General features: G+C 44.6%; 2 protein-coding genes across 2 annotated transcripts; both read left to right on the forward strand.

The window, feature by feature from the left end:
• The first annotated feature begins 103 nt into the window (after window positions 1-103).
• On the forward strand, window positions 104-5,900 carry LOC307085327 (protein LYRIC-like). The gene is made up of 11 exons (XM_079750097.1): window positions 104-498; window positions 881-982; window positions 1,171-1,285; window positions 1,739-1,888; window positions 2,348-2,545; window positions 2,713-2,787; window positions 3,016-3,081; window positions 3,377-3,489; window positions 3,682-3,792; window positions 3,915-3,996; window positions 4,377-5,900. The coding sequence occupies exons 1-11, from the start codon at window positions 148-150 to the stop codon at window positions 4,430-4,432; spliced, it is 1,419 nt and encodes a 472-aa protein (XP_079606223.1). The 5' UTR covers window positions 104-147; the 3' UTR covers window positions 4,433-5,900.
• A 1,992-nt stretch (window positions 5,901-7,892) lies between these two features.
• On the forward strand, window positions 7,893-18,836 carry laptm4b (lysosomal protein transmembrane 4 beta). Its single transcript, XM_079749647.1, has 7 exons — window positions 7,893-8,144; window positions 8,999-9,116; window positions 11,411-11,484; window positions 11,702-11,824; window positions 12,235-12,333; window positions 14,169-14,264; window positions 16,674-18,836. Exons 1-7 carry the CDS (start codon window positions 8,052-8,054, stop codon window positions 16,746-16,748), a joined length of 678 nt encoding a protein of 225 aa, XP_079605773.1. The 5' UTR covers window positions 7,893-8,051; the 3' UTR covers window positions 16,749-18,836.
• The last annotated feature ends 1,910 nt before the right edge of the window (window positions 18,837-20,746 follow it).

Consider the following 20,746-nt stretch of genomic DNA (forward strand, 5'->3'; position numbering starts at 1 on the left):
TAGACATAAATTGGGAATAAATGGTTAAAATGAATTAATACAAATAAAGATATCAATAAACACAATACATTCTTCCAGGCTGCCAGATTAGCCACTCCTCTTGTAAACATACGCCGGCGTGACAGCAAGAGAAACCGATTGGAAAAAATGGCAACGAATCTCCAAGCGTTAGCTTTTGAAAAAGCAGAGCTACTTTCCAGCCGTCTGAAAGAAATATTTTCCTCCGGGCAAGGATACATCCAGAACCAGCTGGGCCTCGATTTGGGTCTGAATCTCGACGTCTACCCGACGTGGGTGCTCCTGTCCACGGCAGCGGCAGGGTTGCTGGTTGTGCTCGTTTTGTCTTGGGTCGCGATTTGTGGCGGAGCGTCAGTCGGGAAAACCCGAGGATCCTCGTTCACTAAGGTTCAGGTCGAGGAGCCTCTCAAGGCCGACCTCAATAACAGTGTGAAGCCAGATGATCAGAAGAGGAAAAATAAGAAGAAATCGTCCGAAAAGGTACGGTGAGCGGAGAGCGTTAGCTGACAGGATGGAAGAAAACAAACGTCCACTTTGTGGCGCCGTTCAAGTGAACGCGTTGTTTCATTTAACAATGGGGCTACTGGGTTTGTGTTAAATGACACAGCGATGATGATATTCCAGCGTGAATATATGTTATAGAGAAATATATGTTCCACAAAAACATTTCCCTGGTAAAGGCATTCATTCACTTTCTGTTTCGTTTTTGTGAACAGTAATTATCTAGCGTCCATCATATGGATTATGTATGATCAACAGTCACGTCTGCATTGTTAAATAGATTGCATCGCATAAACACAGAGCTAGTCTTATACTAAAACGGACTTCCTTTTTCAATTCTCCAAAACGTAATGTTTACCAGAAGGGACAGTCAAATGGACGACAGTTCTCTGCACCTCACGAAGACACAGCATCCAGGGAGACGTCATCACAACAGCCCCCTGCTGAGAAACTACCGGTGAAGGTACTTGTGAGCTATTTATTTCCTTCTCTCTGTATTGTTTTGTGTCTGATCACTTTTGGAAGTCACACTTGTCGTTAAGGTCGTGTATGCGAGCCAAAAACCAAGCAAAATACTTGACAAAGGAGCATTCACAGCAACAAAACACTTTTATACAATGTAACCTGTGAACTTTTTACAATCGCTGACAGGGGCTGCAGGTGGAGAAGGCACCTGTACAGGTGAAGAAGAACAAGAAAAAAGCCAAGGCGGTAGTGAGACCGGTCATCAGTGTTTTTACCTGCGATGAGACGGAAACTGATGCGGGTGAGGAGCATCACAGTAGGATGTATTCACTCATTCACACGTCCACTTTGACCAGACAACAACCTCATTCCCCAGATGAATAAACAATAACGTGGTCGACGTTATCAGTTGGAACGACTATGACTGTTCTACACAACCCACTTTTGGACATCTTCCAACACCTTGATGGCATTTTGCGATTTAGGTTTTGGGCCAAATGAATGTGGTTGATTCAGTCTGTATTGTGATTAGACACTTTGGGTAAAGTAAAGTACTAGAATCCTTATACAGTATTTCTTTCTTCCAAAGTTGTTTCCAAACTCCAGACTGACGTTACGTGCATTGACCCCAAACTACGAAACTGCTGTTGTTTTTAGGGTACGGTTACAGTAATAATGGTATAGTCCTCCCCACCCTGTAGGGTCCTTTACTCCAGCTGAGTGCTCTATGTGAAACAAAGTGTCTGACCCCCAGGGGCATGGGAGACCCAGGTCAGCCAGCGAGAGAGGAAGCAGCAGCGCAAGAAGGACAAGGGCCCGGAGGACGCTGGGAGCCCTGGAGAACCCAAGACGGCTCCGAGGACCCATGTGGAGACACCTGCCCCCTCAGGCAACAGGGGTAGAGGTAGGCCACCTCCTTGGTTTGGTCCAAGCCCTGGTGCGCCAAGGGCCTCATAACCAGACTGTTGATTTAGTTGGGCCACGCTATCTGTCTCCAATCTCCTCAGATTGATAGCATGAGAACAGTTAGCTTGTAGCCCGACAGCTTTTGGGGGGGAGTAAACAAGCTTTCACTCAGTACCGTAGCCTGGACCAGTGAGAGCAGTCAGATCCAGCCAAATACAGGCCATTAGCATGGTCAAAATATATTTGAAATGTCATGTTTCATTTTCCATCATACAGGGACTAGAACTGGGCGGTATTAATAGCTTTCTTTGATTAAGGGTTAGGATTAGATTCAACTATTTAGATGTTCTATTTATGTATTGGATGAATGGGCCACTTTGGTCTACTGACCTAACATCTCCTACAGGTCCCCGCCCGAGTTAGAAAAGTAAATTCTCACTCCCTTGTTCCCCCTCAGGGCCTCCGGGAAGGAAGGTTGACTCCTCCACCAATGGAGGTGGAGGAAGTGTTGGAGGTGGCGGAGGAGGACGGCTGGATCTGGGGTCCAAGCCGCTGGGTCCGTCGGCCAGTGTGGGGGAGAGGGAGAAGTGGAGCTCCAGGGTCCAGCGGCAGCGAGCCCAGCCGGAGCCCAAGCTCTGGGCTCAGGACAAGCCAGGTACTGGCCATGGCCCTTGTCTCAACTTTTGTATCCAGCTATCCAGTTATTTGGGAAGGATACGGTAACAACTGGTTACAACAGTTATTTTGTCCAAAGAATTGAAACGATCTGACGATGGGCTGATTTGATGCTGATTTTTTTTTCCCTGTTCTGATCTTTACCAGTGACACGGAGCAGTATGGAAAGCAGAACCAGTACTGGCGTTAAACCCACAACCTTGCAGGAAGTAAAGGCTGCAGGTTGGTTCCCAACGGTGGATTATAGCATGAAGTCACTTTTGTTAAGTCGAGGAGAATCAAATCGACTAGCATGAAATACAGAGACGGGTTCATAAGCCATTCTTGATTCATTATTTTCCGAATTATTATTACTCTCAAGCTGATACAACTGCAGTCCGGGCTAATTTTCATTTGCGTATGCATAGCATATTTTATTGTCTCTTTCTCCCTTCTCTCCATCCCTATCAGAGCACGCATCACTTCCTGTTACCCTCCAGTGGGACATCCAACCTGATGATGAATGGTGTGGTTTGAGTAAGCATTTGAAACATACCTGAGTCTCTAGTCCTTAAGCATCCTCAGTGCCCTTAGTTTGACAAATTAACAAACCATTAAGTGAAATAATTGAGTCACTAGTTATTTTGGGCGATAGGATTTATTATAGTTTTGGTTTGCCTTTGCGAATAAAGTAAACAATCTTTTCGTATTCTGCCATTATTATGAAAATAATTGTACAAGTCTTACACTTTAGAATCAATGCATAAAGAACTAGGCTTCGGATGGCGTGATTGGTGTAAATAAGGATGAATGTTCCGGTGCGTTGCCCCAGACGGCGCGATGGCTGGCGACGCAGGCTCGGACTGGAGCGCCCCGCTGGTGCACTGGGGCCACTACGAAGGGCCTTGCTCTCCGGTACCCATCAAGGGCCCCTCACCAAAAGAGGTAGTCACACTAAACGCAGATCAAAGTATATACAGGATGTAGTATTCCTATGCTGGGTACACACTTTAAAACATTTGACGGTAGATCACAAGGGCTGCTTTGTAGCCATGCATGGAGAACTAACCTACACTGTTGTCGTTATTTGTTATTAGTTTTAGTTTGTGCGTTTAACATCTTGTTGCTGTGACCCAGGTGTCATTCGAGGAGAAGGTGGCTGAGGACTCCGTAGGTGGGACCAAATCCACCAAGAGGAAGAAGAAAAAGAATAAGACTGTGGATGAAGGCGCAGCCACTGTGGCCCAGGTAAGAGGCTGCTCTTCGGAGTAAAATGGGGTGAAACGCTAGTGTGCAGGATTATAGTGATATAAAAAAATACCAAATAACAGTGTTTTATTCTTTGTTTGTGTGGTTTTCTTTTGATTTAGCTTGGTGGTACGATTCCCAAAGCTCAAGAGGCCCCAGGTGTTACTTCCAACAAGCAGTCTGCTAAACGACCGGACTCTGAGAGTAAGTTCACAACCAACCAGTTCCTACAATACGTGTAAAGATATTGTTTATAAATAGGAAAATTAACAGTAAAATGATTATGATGCATACTTATGTCCCCCCTTCACTGAAAAGCGTCTTTGAGTGTCTAGAAAAGCGCTACATAAATTAAATACATTATTATTATTATTATTATGATACAGCAATAACAAAATGGATTCTAGTGACTTTAGAACTATGTCTAAATTTGTTCTTACATATTTCCATCGAAAAGTCGATACAATCGCTTCACATTTCAATTGTATCACATTCCTCTACATGTATATTCTCCTTTCTTAACACCAAATCCAACATCTGTATCCCTGGTGACCTGGACATTGTGATTGGTCGGTTGATTTCAGAGAAGTCTGAGCAGAGGACAGAGCGTCTGAAGCCAGGCCAGAAGAAACGGGCTTGAAGAGACAAACCCAGATCCCAGGTCATCAGCGTGAAGCACATGCATCTGCTTGATGAGTGCTTTGATGAGACGTCTCCCGGCTGCAGCAGGTCTTGCTTCCCTCTCAGACGCATTAATTGCACCTTTGATTGAAGAGGAAGGAAGGGGAGAAGAAGGGGAGACGACCTGGCCGCTGGATCGTTCGCGGACGTAAACCTGACACGGTTTGGCCTGTACCATTCTTCGATCTTGAGACAGGGGGAATTCATGCAAGGGAATTATTAGTAACCCATTATTAGTATATTTGTATCTATGTTGTTGTTTTTATGTATTATGTGTGTCTTTATGTACACACCTGATTACAGCAAAGGAATGAGGTTAAGGTTAAACCTGGTAATGTTACACTTTTAACATTGATACGGTTCTTTTTTATGTTGAGTATTTTTAGGGTATAATATTGCGGTTCCAGGATTTATACAATGGCATTTGATAACCTCTATTTGCTTTATATTAATATCCACCACTGGGGGGCGCTGTCGCTCTTTAATAGTTGTAACTAAAGATCGCTATATGAGGTTGTGCTATGGGCTGGATTTCTGGTCAATGATATCTAACTTGAAATTCCACACTATGAACTTATCAGACTTTTTCCGTACATGGGCTACATAATTCTCGTCTCTTCCGATCTCTGCGCTCTAAAATGCCTTGCCATAGTTTAAGGGCTGTTTCTAATTATCTTGTAATTGCACTGTGGAAAAGGCTATTCTGAGTTGGGTTTTTTCTTTGTGGTTTGTATTTTTTCAGAGATTGTCTTGTATAATATGATAACATGAAATTCCTGACTTAACTTGTCCTCAATCTGTGGAAAAGAAATGGAACATGCATCTGAGGTAGAAAAGGATTATTGGCATGAATCTATACATCTATATTAGTAGGAAATGCAGGAAGAGGCTGCATACTTGGCAGCTAAATATCTTCAACAACATTGTTTTGTAACCGTTTATATATATAAAAATATACAGAGCAATGCATTTATATGGCCTTAAACTGTAGTCGTATAGGATGGGAGCTGACTTTTTTGTTTCAGTCCGTGACTTTCAAAACGTCAGATGAATCTCAGTGTACATGTCTTTGATAATTGTGTGTGTTAATTGAATGTGATTAGCAGGTTGTTCTAATTAAACGTTTTTTAGTCTTCGGAGAGCTGTATTGCTTCAAGCTGTTGATTGGCTAGTGGTGGTACAGAACCTTGACATGTTTATTTGTGTTGACAAGGCTGTTGTCAAGCAGACGGGTATGGAATCAAAGAAACCGTATTTGGTTTTTGCTATTGTGATAAATTAATTATTTAATGAGCATATTTATATGATTGTCTTTATATCATTTGAGATTGATTTAGTCTTTTGGAGGAATATAAGTGAAATGTCTGTTTTGGTCGGTTTAGAAAAATTAAATTAAATAAATTATAAATTAATGTTTCAAAATGTGTCATGTTTAAATATGTCTGTGTCTCAATAGGTTGTGATTTTCATTAAAGGAAATAGCAATTTTTTTAAGAGATGCTAAAGCAGCTCTTTTCAAAGTATCCGGGGTGTTGTTTGATTGAAATTATGTATAAAAAACATACAATTCACGATACATTCGTTGCATATATATATATATATATATATACACCCAGAACAACAACTATGCAGCACTGAATAATAAATAATAATTTCCTTTGTCAAATGATCCTGTATCTATTCTCTCTTGAAACAGTGAGGGTAACTACTACCACATCACAGCCTCTGACCTCCAGAATGAGCTATGGCCCTATAATGCTGTCCCTCGCCCTATAACTGTCTGGACCGGCTGAGGTCTGTTACAGCCCGTTACCGAGCCAACACATATCCTGGGGACCAAGCTGCTGCGGTCAACGGTCAACTGCACAATTTGGCAGCGCACACACACACACACACACACACACACACACACACACACACACACACACACACACACACACACACACACCCTTGCTCTTCAATCACATACTTATGCACTCTCTCTCTCTCCCCCCCCCCCCCCCCCCCACACTAGCTCCTAATTCACATGTAATCCTCTTGGAATCTCTTTCAATCATTCGTTCATTCATTCTTTCATTCGTCCATTCACATCCACTTCTGACTGAAGCCGTGTTTTCCTCTCTGCATGGTGTTCCTTCTGATTGGTTTAAGCCTAAATAGATTAGTGTTTATGGGATGGCTGTGATGTCATCTTCGTCAGCACCATCATCATCAGTCTCTGATCATATTGAACAACATGGTGAAAATGTCATTTTTCGCCATGATTTTTTATTTGTATGGGGCTGTTGTACACATTTTGATTGCATCCCTTGTTTAAAGCATGTTGATATTCACATCAGATGTGTTACACATAACTGCAAATTTAACAAGTTGAAGTTCAGTTATCCCTGTTTATAATTTATTTAATTACGTTTTTGTCTCTCCAACAATCTTCCTCGTACAGTGTTGTCCTATACATATTTCCCTGCTTTGCGACATACGATACAGATACATTTCGGTCATATAAAACAATGCTGCATATCGGTTGTGACATAAAAGATAATGAATTGAAATGCGTTCATGTTGTTTATCACAAACGGACGTGTTCTGACTTTGTTGTCTTTAAGGCTTAGGCTTTAAGGCAACGGAAACCCACATTAGGTCACAAACAGCAGGGCTCGTCTGTTTAGCATTTCCCTTGCAGTTGCTTTTCTATACCACAGAGAGGTGGCTGTCCGTTCCCTGGTCGATGGAGTCTTCCTAGGCAGTGGAAAATCCGCTCATGTGACTGAGGAGGATGAGGAGCATAATGATGATGATGATGATGATGATGATGATGATGATGATGACGATGATGATGATGCTGTCCTCCCCGCAGGGCTTATTGAACCCCTCGCGCCGCGGGTCCATCTGTCACACTTGTTACCCGCGGGTTTGACACATGATGTTAATTTAATTTCTTTAATTACAAATATTATAGTGAAATTGATTTATGACGCTTTTATGAGAAGCCTACTACTAGCCTACTACTCGGTTGAGATTTGTTTTAATGTCCCAACTAGCCATAGGCTTAATAAACATTGATTTGCGACTGAACAGTTTACTTTAATAAAAAACTTCAGGTAATACGAAAATTAAACTAATCAAGTCATGATATTTCGGACCAGGATTAAATTAAAGTTGCATAGGATGAACATACACCGAAGCAAAATCTTGTGAATGAACCTGCCCCGACGATCCACATTTATTTATTTATTTGAAAGATTGAGATAAAAACGTATAAAAACTTAAAATATATCTAAACTCATTAAAAAAAAAAGCCTACAGATTTATTTTATCCCCCAGTGTGTGCCCGAGCCTCCTCGTGGTCACGTGTCCTGGGTCTGGCGGGCTGTAGATGAGCGGAGGAGCACAAACAAGCGCAGCGGCGGAATCCGGCACACACCGAACGTGGCCGCGATCGTGACCGCAGCGACGACGAAGCCTTCCCTCCGAGCGGAACATTCCCGTTTCTCAGAGACGTGAGCCTCGACGCGGCGGTCAGGTGCAGCCTTCATGATATAGCCCCACGCTCAGAGCTCGACCTACCGATATAAATCATGATTTCCCCGTGGGACCGTTGGTATTCGACCAGCTGCTGCCTCTGCTGCCATGTACGGACGGGCACTATTATTTTGGGAATATGGTATATGGTAAGCAACATTTATGTATTTATGTATATTGCCTATCGTTGTGAGTAATGAAACCTAAATGTGTCAAGGAATAGACCTATGTAGGCCTACTTTAATCATAATTTAAATCGTACTTAATTTGGTAGTGAGTTAGCCTTGTCGATTGTTGTTTTAAACCCGTTTCTCATTTGGCCATTTTGAGAGGTCTCCTCTTTGGAGTAATAACACACATAAATGTACACACATGCACGCGTGCACACCCACGCGCGTACACACACACACACACACACATAAGCACACACCTTTAAAATATGTGTTACAATGAATGCGCTGCGTCAAGATATTTTGGCCATTCAACTGTCTATAAAACTAAAAAGTCTGCTTTTGCAGTCGTTGTTGAAACCTCCAAAGGAAAGCCCATGCTAAATGTGGAGTTGGCTGCAGTTTCTTTTGTCACCTCGTAACTCCTCGGAGACTTAGATATATCGGTGAGTAAAGCCGGTTAAATCTCTGACCTTTAGGAAAGCATCCATGTACTTTGACAATTGCCCAATTAACAAAGTAGAGAGAGGTCAACCAATGGGGTCACAACAGTGACTACAACAGAAACGGACCGTTTCTTTAACAAACATAAGTAACATCTACCCCGACAGCAATCATTCATTCTTTATTCAATATCAAAGTTTTTATTCTATCTATCTAGTCTATCTATCTATCTATCTATCTATCTATCTATCTATCTATCTATCTATCTATCTATCTATCTATCTATCTATCTATCTATCTGTCATCATATTAACTACAGCAGACTGTAATATCCCACTCATAAGCCCTAACATGTGGTTTTCTCCTCCCTATGTCCCGTGCCTCTGCAGCTCATCAATGCGGTGGTCTTGCTCATCCTGCTGTCGGCGCTGAACGACCCAGTCCAGTACCGCTACCACCTCACCAGCTCGGAGCTGGGCACCGACATCGACGTCATGGACGATGCCAGTGAGTGGCGGTAATCCCCCCGCGGTAGAGGTAGATTAGGATTTAGATGGAATTGGATCCGGTTTTATCGGATGTCCTCAGCGAGGTTCACGGTGGTGTTGATAAAAAATGGAATTAGGAACGGAGTGTATTTCTGAAACCTGTTACTGGAGGTCCTTTAATGTATGTGTGTCTGTGTGTGTTGGTGTGTGTGTGTGTGTGTGTGGTTGTGTGCATGTGTGTGTTTATGTGCATGTTTGTGATTCTGTGAGGGTGTGTGAGATTGGTGTGGTTATGTGCGTGTTTTGGATTCTGTGTTTAAGTTGGTGTGTGGTTGCATGCATGTTTGGGATTCTGTGCGTATGTGTGTGTGTGTGTGTGTGTGTGTGTGTGTGTGTGTGTGTGTGTGTGTGTGTGTGTGTGTGTGTGTGTGTGTGAGTGTGTGAGAGAGATTGTGTGTGTGTGTGTGTACACATGTGCCTGCAGCGGCTGTCCTCGAAGCCGCTGCCTGCCCCCATGGGTTCTGCTGGCGGTGCGCTGGTCACTGTGATTAAAGACGATAGTCTGCTCTAATTCTCAGGCCGATAAGATGGCGTCCGTGCTCCTTGGCGTTGGCAGAGTTTAGCGTCAGGGCTAACGCTGCAACGGCTAAAAGCCTGTCAGGACAGATGAGATTTGAAGGATAGAGTGTGTCTCTTGTGCGTTCGCCAGGCATCTCCCAGTGTGTGTGTGTGTCTGTGTGTGTGTTTGTGTGCGTGTGTGCGTATGTGTGTTGGTGTGTCAGTGTCAGTCTCGGAGAGAGAGGGAGAGAGATAGAGAGAGAGAGAGAGAGAGAGAGAGAGAGAACTCATAATTACAAAGCATGCATCTAGTCTTTTAGGGAGCTCAGGTCGTTGTCGCGTGCCCATGCAGAGTCTCTGCCACCAGGCGTTCTCCCAGTCATGCCAAGTGGCCCCTCATGGGAAAACCGAAATTCCTCGTTCCCATGGGAACTGCTGTCTCGACTCCCAGACGTTCCCATGAATATCCACGCAGCCACTTTATGGTTATTGGAAATAAAGATTTGGCATATCGCAGCTCAGAAATGTATACAACCTTGGTGGAAAGAAATCGGTGCAATCAATATGTGCCCCTACATAAACAAAACCCTTCAAAAGATGATAGCGTGAGAATTCATAACAAAAACAAATATGTTTTCCCTCCGTTCAGGATCAACGGACTGAACAGAAGCATGACTAAAGCAAACATTTTACGGAAAATCCCAGGAATGACACGAAAGCGTATTTCAATCTAGATCGTATTCCAACTACGACCCCGCCCCTCATTCTAGGGGTTAATGAGTTCATGAGTGTGTGAGTGGCGTGCACGGTGCAAGGCGAGGGCCCTAGCAAAAGTGTCTTCCTGTACCGTGTCTTAAGGGAGTGTCAGTGCCGCAACCGTAGCGGGCCCCCAGCCAACAGTGGTGGTGCATGGAGCCCCCGTTACAGCGTGTTGGCGTGTTGGCGTGCGGGTGCGTGTGGACTGCATTACATAAACCCTCTTCGTGGGGGGGGGCTCAGGTTCTCCAGGTCACGCTTGGGTCATGTTGGGTTGAATCTCTGCAACTGTCACTGACATGTAGTAGTATAAGGATGGTCTTTTTTCTTCAAGTGAATACCTCAATATCAGTACCGTGATGGTGTTTATTATTGGCTGTACATTGCACAAAAGTATACTTTTTAATGTATTTTATATCTAGATTTTCATTATGATCTAGGATTGCAATAGGATGCCTAGAAAGCAGCTTAATTGTTTGTTTAATTTAAACAGCCTGAAGATTGAATCTATATAGAATCACCTGGGGTTTCTGATCAGTTGATGTGTTAAAAGCGAACGACTACTAGAGAGTGAACAGCATAGTTTAAACAGACTCGGTGTGACACTGGACAGCGGAGGGCTTGCTGTAGTGGTGACACCGACACACTCGGACGCCCCCCAAAGCCATGACCCTAATGCGTGCAAGGGTCCGTTTTACGCCATGTTAAACTTAGCCGTGCTTGCGTAACAATAACCCTTTTTTCACTGTCAGTGAATCATCCCCGATGCGCCAAGGACAGATTTGAGAGCTATTTATAGTCGAATAAATGACTCGGGCTGCCATGTATGTCAATGTCAACCCTCAAAACATGTTTGGCTCCCGGTTCAGATGGCGCAAGGCAGCAACTGCTGTCCACACACATTAGCAGTGCTGTAGTATTGTCAAACGGCATTGCTTCTACACACTGAATGTTGTTCTCTAAATGGTCATCTGATCGTGTTTCTTTTGTTATTCACAGACATCTGCATAGCAACTGCCATCTCCCTGCTCATGATTCTTATATGTGGCATGGCCACATATGGCGCTTACAAGGTAATTAACCCAACCGACAAAACACAAAGACCTGACTCCAGATCACTGAATACAGCCTGGTAATCCATTTAATCATTTCCCCTTCATTCATCTCTCCGTCAATGTGTGTGTGTGTGTGTGTCTCTCTCTCTCTCTCTCTCTCTCTCTCTCTCTCTCTCTCTCTCTCTCTCTCTCTCTCTCTCTCTCTCTCTCTCTCTCTCTCTCTCTCTCCCTGTAGCAACATGCGGCGTGGATCATACCATTCTTCTGCTACCAAATCTTTGACTTTGCCCTCAACACCTTGGTTGCCATCAGTGTGGTTGTTTATCCCAACACAGTGCAGGACTACCTTCAGCAGCTGGTGAGAACACACACACACGTGCGCACGCACACACACACACACACACACACTCACACAGACACACACACACACACACACACACACACACACACACACACACACACACACACACACACAGTCACAGACACACTCACATGCACACACACACGCGCGCACACACACCTTAAAACTTTGGCCATTGCCTTTGAATTTGTGTGTAATGGAGAATTAAAACATTATGTAATCTAGCATAACAACATAATCTAGCACAACATTTGTATATGTACATATCCCTTCACAGGTCACAATGATTGCTTTGTATTCCGCTCAGAAACAAGCAGAAAGCCAGCAGCTCTTCTTACGGGCTGTCTTTGTGTCGTCGTTCTTCCTGGATTGACCTGACTCTGAACTGAACTGTCTGCCTCTCCTAGCCGGGGACGTTCCCGTACAAAGAGGACATCATGTCCACCAACAACGCGTGCCTGGTCTTCGCTGTGCTGCTCTTTGTGGGCTGCATCCTGTCCTTTAAGGTACATCTTCATCTCATTAAAACGTCTCCTTTGCAAAGACTAACCCAAATTATTCTTTGAGAGGTCTCGTTTAACGTATCGGGTATCGGTTGCGATCCAGTCTGCGGTCCAATATTAAATGTATTTTTCTACCCACTTCCCGTCTCCATTCACTGTGCTGTCCAAAAAAGTCACAAAACAGCCCATAAAAACACATACAATACAGCTATTACAGTTTAACATTTTCTTTTGTTATGGATGGAACCAATGTGCCCAGGCCCTCATATAGATATGCACCAGTCAAACCCGGTGCGTCTCATCTCAGGGAGAAGCATCGCACCACAGTAGTCAGTGCAGTCGAGCCTCCCTCCACCCCGGTTGGGTTCTCATGGGAACTGAACACCATGTGTTTGGGGTCCGCAGTCAGCCGTGGTAAACACCCCAGCCCCAGGCTTTTATTAGAAGGCCGGGATGCCAGAGCTCAGCGGTGAGTCTGGGGGAAAGGGGACACCCGTTGGGGGCTACGCTATGTGCTTCTTAACGCACGGAGGTGCGTGGCCCTGGATCACACCTCAGCCCCCGAGTGGAGGAGGGAGAGAGACGGGAAGTGGCAGTCATGGGTGCAATTTTATCGTGTGTGGAGGTGGGGGTTGACCTTCGGCACTCGTCGTAGCCTAAGTCACAGTGTGATTATTTTGACGGGACAGGACTGATTTCAATGTTGTATCGTGTGATCCAATGGTTACTGTTTCACAGCGTACACACGCTGAAGTTAAACGCGTTTGACGTATCGGCATGCGTTTCCTGGACTAACCACAACTGTCTACATGAGGCTACAACTGAGGCTACAAATGAGGCTACAACTCTGCTCAAAGGGCTTCTGCAGATGGAACTAGAACAGGTCTATAGAGAGACCACTAGCATAGAGAGTACCGCATGAACTCTCCCATTTGAGGCTGAGGATGAGGAGGACACTGCTTGGCCGAGTGGTTGCTATTGGTTACTGGAACGAACGTCTTGGGAGCAGCTTCTGTGCCGCAGAAGGAGAACGTTTTTAAGGGAGTTTCCATCAGTGCACAACGAGTCGTCATCCGCTCAGGGGATCGCTGCATGCTGTGTCTTCCAGCTGAACGAGGCTGACCTGGAATCAGCCCCACGGCAACATGGGGGAGCAAAGAGCGAGAGAGAGAGATGTGATGGAGAGAGAGAGAGAGAGAGAGAGACGTGATAAAGAGAGAGATTCAAGTGTCATGGGATGAAAGTTAGATTTGTAACAAATGAGGCGTTCTGGGAGTAAGTAGAGCAAGTGAGAGATGAAATGAGAGAAAGAGGGATAAAAACAGATGAGATGGCTCTTTTCTAAAATTAGCGGTGTGCTTCCTGAGCAGGTGCATTAGTGCCCTAACCCAGCAGAAAATTAGTTTTTCTAAGCAGGGTTGTTTTTCTTCTTCACTCTGTGATTGGACTGCTTATGACTACATTAGAGTTGGGACTATACACTTACCTAAACTACACTGCACAGCACAAAAAAAAATAGATCATTGATGTATTGTCAATTAATTATAAATGAGTGATATTGATACATGTATAATTATAGTAACATAAATGAATAAATTAATTGTGTGATGAATTTCCATCCGAACACACCGTGTTCAGATGGAAATTCATCACACAATTAATTTATTGTGTGAAGTGTATAATTCTGATAAATGACCAGAGCCCAGCCTACAAGGTCCCCTTGTGAGGGAGGCCGTGGCTTGGCTGGAGCCCCACTCTCAGTCACGATGCAGGGGGGGTTCACCTGTGACGGGCTCCTGTGAGGTTCACCCTGGCTTCTCTCTCTCTCTCTACCACAGGCCTATCTGATTGGCTGCGTCTGGAACTGCTACAGATACGTGAGCGGGCGGGGCACCACAGAGGTGCTGGTGTACGTCACCACCAACGACACCGCGGTGAGTCCCCCCCCCCGTCCCCTTGAATTAATTTGGCTCCTCTGCCGAGTGAATGCCATGAATGTCATCTGTAATGGGAAGGCCGATGAAGAACGATGCCAGCCTACACTCTGTGTCGGGTTGGAGATTGGAAATATCAGTCTTTTCGTCTTATTTAACTTTTAACATCGACGGCCGTCGTAGCACTCTATAGTGGGTTTTTATGAGCTATTTAGGATTCAACAACATTTAAGTTAGGTTAGGGCATTGTGGTTACAAACAAGGGCTGTCACGCATCATTTTAGTTGAAGATCAAAGGTACACGTTGTAACTAATCAACCGTTCATAGTCCAGTCTTTGAGGCTCTCCAACGCTAGACTAGGTGGGTCTACGGTCCTCACCGGCCCATGGCCCAGTGTTGTGGCCCCGCTGCGCCTAGCTCCCCTACAGCGTGGAGCTCCTTTGCAGGTGCTGTAGCCAGCCAGGCCCGCGCCCTCCACCGGAGAGCCCCCAAGAGAGCTGGAGTCAGCCCGCTCCCCTCGGCCCCCCATAGGGTTGACTCCCAACCATCAAAAGAGCTCCGGGCCAGTCATGTTTTCCACCCTTCTGCCTGTCTCTCTGGCCGCCTGTCCGTTCCGCACTAATCCTCCGCACTGGCACGTACAGCGCTCTTAATCGTGTCCCACGCACACACGCAGGGCCGCTTGGGGGATGGATTACGTCCTGCTTGTGTCCGTCTGTCACTCCGCCCTTGTGTTGGTGTCTCTCCGGCGACCGCAGTCACAGGGCTTGATCTGTTACGGGGTCGTCGGGTTCTCGCTCTTGGCCGAAAGAACAACATTATGTGGCGGTCAGCGCTTTTTGAAATATCGAATCATTGGCGACAGCGATGTTGGATCGAGGGATGGAAATTGGAGGTCAACATCTGATGGAAAATGTGATACACTAAAATTGAGTGTATCATATCTGAGTGACTAAACACTATAAGAATTTAACACGGAGCCCAACAAGAAAGAAAACTAAATGCCAAATGGCCACCAGCATGTACATAGTATCAATCCCATTTCAAAGACCAAATCCGTATTCCAAATGCACTAAATCTTGTTGGGCTGCAACTTAATTCGTACACGATAATTGTAATATATGATGATGTATCGGTCAGCGTTATAACATCACATGGTCTACAGTCGAGCGGTGGCCTGTGATAAAACAAGCGCTCCCCTACTAAATGTTGGAAAAGCCGGGGTCTCTCTGCAGCCTCCTACGGTACCCGCCTCCCTTAGGATCCTCACCCTCTTTATATAAACCCCATTAACATGCACAACGGGAGAGTCACCGTCTCCCCACTACTGCCCTCTAACCTCCTCCCTCCCTCCCTCCCTCCCCTCATCCCTGCCCACTTGCGTGTTGTCCTTCTCTCCTGGGCGAGTTACATAACGGTCTGTATTTGTGTATCTGCTCCATTTCCAATCATCCCTCCCTGGTGGTGTGGGGCGGGCTGGCCCGGCCGCCTGCTTTACAGTCACAAGACCCCCCTGAACACGTTTTCTCCCTCCTCCGTCCCTGTGCGTCTGTCTGTCTGTGTGTCCGGTGTACGTGTGTGTTTCTGGTGTGGGGATTATGCACTGGTTTTGTAACAGCGTTTCAGGGGGAGGTTCCTGGGGTAAAGATAGAAGGCTTTGTCCTTATATAAAGCTGGGGATTTTCCGATGTGGCCGGGGGGGAATTAGGGGAAGACCTGCATTGAAATAGGTTGGCTGAAGAGCATAGATAGAGCTAGATATTTTAACTTTGTATTCCTTTTAGGCCTTTAAGGCAATTTAGGACTTCGGCCAATCAAAGGAGACTGGCGTCCATCCATTTGGATCCAGGTCATAATGTCATTAGGAGCTGGCAGAAGTTGAGCATCTTATTCAGTGATGCCTCAAGGTGTAGACTGTGGATGTTGGGTATTGAATCCAGAACCTTTCTGTTTTTTTAGATTGATATTGTTATGGTAACCAAGAAACTTCATCAATAATTGATAATGGAAAAATGGATGATTCAGCAAAAACTGTTTTGTTTTTGTTTCGTGTGATAGTTAATAACATTAATACTGCACTTATTTATGTTTCAGTAACTCAGTTAATAAACAGTTAACTAATGTATAATAATCAATTACTAATGGTGTTCATGTATACCTAAGTTGTTAATGGTGACTAAGGTATTTATGTATAAATTAATTTGAAGGGTTAGGATTAACCCTTACCCTAACCCCTATGCTATTGCTATATAATAATGCTTATTACTGCATTAACTAGTGTAAATGAACGGATAATGAATGTACCATTATTGAAAAGCATTACCAATGCATCTGACCAGCCCACCAATGACCTAGCGTGGGCGTCCTCCCAGGTTCTAACCCTCTGGTGTTCTCCTTCTGGTCCTCAGGTCCTGCTACCCCCCTACGAGGAGGCCGTGGCTCTCCCACCTAAGGAGCCCCCTCCCCAGTACATGGAGCCCTGAGCCACCCCCCCCCCCCCCCCCCCCCCACCCACCCTCCCACCCTCCTCGCTGGGCCGTCCCGTTCCCCAATCCCGTGAAAGTCTCGCATTGACATCAGCGTTTCCGTCGTGTCCGTCATCACTCTCCAACCCCCACCCCCCACCCAACCACTTAAACTAAAGCAGGGAGGATGCATTTACAGGATGGCGATGATGATGAAGAGTAGTCCTCCCCCCTCTTCCTCCCTCTCTCCTCCCCCCTCGTTGGTGACTTTGCGATGCCCTCCTAACCCATTACTTCCTGGCAGCTGTTGTTGCCCCTGGCAGCGAGGCGGTGTACGCGTCCTCTAAAACAACCCCCCTGTACCCCCCCTACGTCCGTCCCCCTCTTCCCGCCTCTTCCTCTCCCCCTCCAAATAATTAAATTAGCACTTTTTCCTCTGGATTGAAAGGCGCCCTAGCCTAGCCTCCTGCTGTCATCCTCTAATGCTGTGAACTGTCCCCGTTGAGGTCTCGTCCGTTACGTGAAACTATAAGGGGGGTTGGGGGTGGGGACATCCAAAATATCGTGCTTTTTAAAAGAGCACTTTCTCCTTCTTTGGTTTTTCCGTTTTTTTTTTAAATCTACGGTTGATTCCCTCTCTGAATGTAGTGTCGGGAGTATTTTTGTAATGAATTTTTTGTATGACAGAAATGTGACGACGGGGTTGATAACGAAGTGTCCCTCTTCTAACACTCAACACTCTCTCAACACTTTGGAAAGCGTGAGGTTCGTTCCTCAGAAAGAGATCTTCCCACAGGAGTCCTTGACCAATAAACTAGGGCGTCTTCCTTTTTTGTATACGTTTTAAACACGCGTCCGTAAAACTTGTTCATTGCCAACGGAAAAGCGGTTTACCTTTTCACTTTACTCACCCTTCATTCTGTTCCCGCAAACCCAGACAGACGTCTTTATGATCGGTCAGGTTACCTAGACAAACATTTTACCAGACTCACAGATATTTACACTTCTATGGAGTTCCCAATGCATATGCATACACATTAACGGAGATACTGGTTTTAAAAATATATATTATTTTTGAAGAGTGACCAGAATCAACTGTATTTCATTACGTTGGACAGTAATCACTAGGCCAGTACAAACTGGTATCTTAAATTGGCTGCACTAGGGGCATTTTCCTACGAAGACGTGACTTACCGTTGTGTGTGTGCGGACTGTGTGTTTGTGTTAGCTTTGTAACTTTCTGATCTTGTCGTAGTTGTGGCTCCTGTGTATCTACCGTTTATTTTTATTTTGCGCACGCAAAATAAGCCTAGATAGACTTAGCCTAGATGGAAGTGAGCTATTACGTCACATAGAGCACAGTATGAAGACACATGCAAGACCTCCTTCCCCTGGGAGCTGTTTTTAGCTGTATGAATAGTACTGGAAATAACCATGGGATAAAACACGATTAAATATGCTGTATCCTCTTCTTTACATATTTTTTTTGCTCTCGAAATATAATATATTCTAGTAGGAAGTAAAAGTAAAGGATCTATGCAAGAGCCAAACATGCAAATGATTCATGACAATACATGTAAATCTTCGTAGTGAAAACTGAACTAGTTAGATCGATATCATACAGGATTCGTTTACCCCCACTTGTCTCCTTGTAAGTTATGAGCCCAAAACAAAACAACCCGTATGGATAAAACTGTAGACAAACTTGCACTTTAAGGAGAAATCTGAGACCATTCAACGCAATGTGATGTGTTATTGCTGTAGGTTGTTTTTGTTCCTTTGTGCCCCGTTACACTCGTGGTGTTTACCTGCTTCTGGGGCCCGTTGGGGTCCTCAGATTGTCGGTTGGTCGGTTGGTTGAAGCTTTCAGCACTATGAAAGAAACACGCGGTCCCTCGTTACACTTTGTAATGTGTCGTTTCCGATGTGATTGGAGGTGAACTTCAGCCAAGTCTCGAGTTCAACATGTATGTTGTCAAAGTGTGTGTGGTGGAGGGGATCGGATCAATGCCGCGTTTCTTTAGAATCTCTTGGGACTGTACCACCATTTTGACTGTCCATTCATCATCGACTGTCACTCGTCTTCCTCAAATCTTTACTATTAAAACATTTAACTCACCTTTGTGTGCTGAATTATTTATTGATATGTTCAATGTCAGTTTTTTTTGTAACTACACATTACACTTTAATCTGTGGGTATCTTCATACAAAGTAATATGCATGTATTTGACTGGTTCTGGCAATTGTATACAGGATGTGAAACACGGTTTTACAAATTTTATAAGAAATCATTTATCACAGTGTATAAACCTAAATACTGTTCAATTCTCAAATCAAAACAATCTCACCATACCTGCATCATATTTCTAACAGAGCGACATGGTTATACGCGGCTGGGGGCATTTCATAGTCTAGTTTCAACACCTGATGATTTGAAAGTGACCTAAGGTCGTCCTGCCGGGACGACCAGGAGGACGGATCAGGCACGACTCTAATCGCTTCGAGGCAAGGCGCCGCATTACCTTGGCAGCAGCCGCCGCACCAGACCAGTCACCTACTTTCTACCACAGGGAAGGGAGATAATTAGGTCACACGTTTCCCCTCTCCCTTTCTCTCTGTCCCTGCTGGGCTGTGATGAATGAGGTTTGGTTGTAAGAGGACACTGCTTTAGACGCCTGAGAACTAGGGGAAAACAAAATCTCCTAATTAAGTCTGTTATTTATTGTCTACTGTGATGGATGGTGGGATTTGCATCAGTAACCGGTTACAGATCGTCCACCTTTTAGTTTTAGCTTTTGAAATCCCAGGAGCTATTTCTCTCTTTGGGTGATTCAAAGGGATCTGAATCAAAGGAGAGCCAGACCCCAGAATTACTTGATTTGTTAGCATTAGATGGCTCGCTCTCTTAATGCCTGATGGGGCTAGCGCACCTGCTAATTAACCGTTGATGGGACACACCTGTTCTCTGCTTTTTGAAAGTGAATTGAAGGGCCATTTACAGCCCTGACCCAGAATGACAAAATAACCTTGGAGCATTTTTTCATTTCAAAAAGTCCACAATGGTGAATAGCACATATATATGTAGACCAAGCAATGACCTATATATATATATATGCCTATAAAGTACCTATTATCCAGAGGCATAATAAAGGGAGATTGAATTCCTAGTCTTTCCACTGTGATCTCCTCTCAAGGCCTAGTCCAGAGACCGAGTTCAGAACAGTTCAGGATCAATAATGTTGCTAAACACGTACAAGGCCACAACAGCCTGCAATCAAATATTGACCCGAAGATAATCGATAGTCTATCACATAGTCATGCAGTCTACAAGTATCAAACACTGCATCAGTGCACTGCATCACGGTTTGAACGATTTGAATGAATGACTGATTGATGATTGATTGTATATACAGTATATGATGTATCTTCCATGGTATTATTTTTGACCTTACTTTCTGGATTTAAAAATGGTTAAATGAGGGAAAGACATTTTATACTATAGCTAAATAGGTTGAGGGCTATCTTGAATAACTCCCATTTATTCACGGGAGTTATTTTTAGTCCAGGTTGCGCTAATGACTCCAAGTAGACACTCGTTCAGGACTGTCCTCGTTTGACTGGGGAGGGGGTCTTCCAATAACCGGCACGTGCAGCCTTCATCCTGTGGGATGATTTCATTGGACTTAATTGGGAATCAGGAAAAGGGCTAAAGGCTGGCGACGGGTGGACAAACTGGGCCAAACCAACGAGAGGGTTATATTTCGTCTGTGTTTCAATGGGCCGTTACTTGAAGAGGGACTTATAATCTTTCTCGGAAAACTGCCATTCAATCCTGAGACTTTTGTAGATTGGAATGTGGTTCACTTGCACATCAAATGTTCAAAGTATATTTTGCCCTGGTTTCGGAATTTCAGGAGGGCTATTGGATAATTAATTGAACTTCGAGAGCAATCCTTCAGGACCGATTTTTGGAGTTATGAATAAAAGATTACCTCCTCAAAATCAAGGACGTGCGT

This window comes from Pollachius pollachius, assembly GCF_949987615.1.
Source record: "Pollachius pollachius genome assembly, chromosome: 13".
Classification (NCBI taxonomy): domain Eukaryota; kingdom Metazoa; phylum Chordata; class Actinopteri; order Gadiformes; family Gadidae; genus Pollachius; species Pollachius pollachius.

Bases quoted from the DNA above. Each gene is read 5' to 3' on its own strand.
- LOC307085327 (XM_079750097.1), top strand. From the start codon at position 148: ATGGCAACGAATCTCCAAGCGTTAGCTTTTGAAAAAGCAGAGCTACTT. The intron at 1,286-1,738 runs GTGAGGAGCATC...TCTGACCCCCAG, and splicing joins TGAGACGGAAACTGATGCGG to GGGCATGGGAGACCCAGGTC. The intron at 3,490-3,681 runs GTAGTCACACTA...GCTGTGACCCAG, and splicing joins AGGGCCCCTCACCAAAAGAG to GTGTCATTCGAGGAGAAGGT.
- laptm4b (XM_079749647.1), top strand. From the start codon at position 8,052: ATGATTTCCCCGTGGGACCGTTGGTATTCGACCAGCTGCTGCCTCTGC. The intron at 9,117-11,410 runs GTGAGTGGCGGT...TGTTATTCACAG, and splicing joins CGACGTCATGGACGATGCCA to ACATCTGCATAGCAACTGCC. The intron at 14,265-16,673 runs GTGAGTCCCCCC...TCTGGTCCTCAG, and splicing joins TCACCACCAACGACACCGCG to GTCCTGCTACCCCCCTACGA.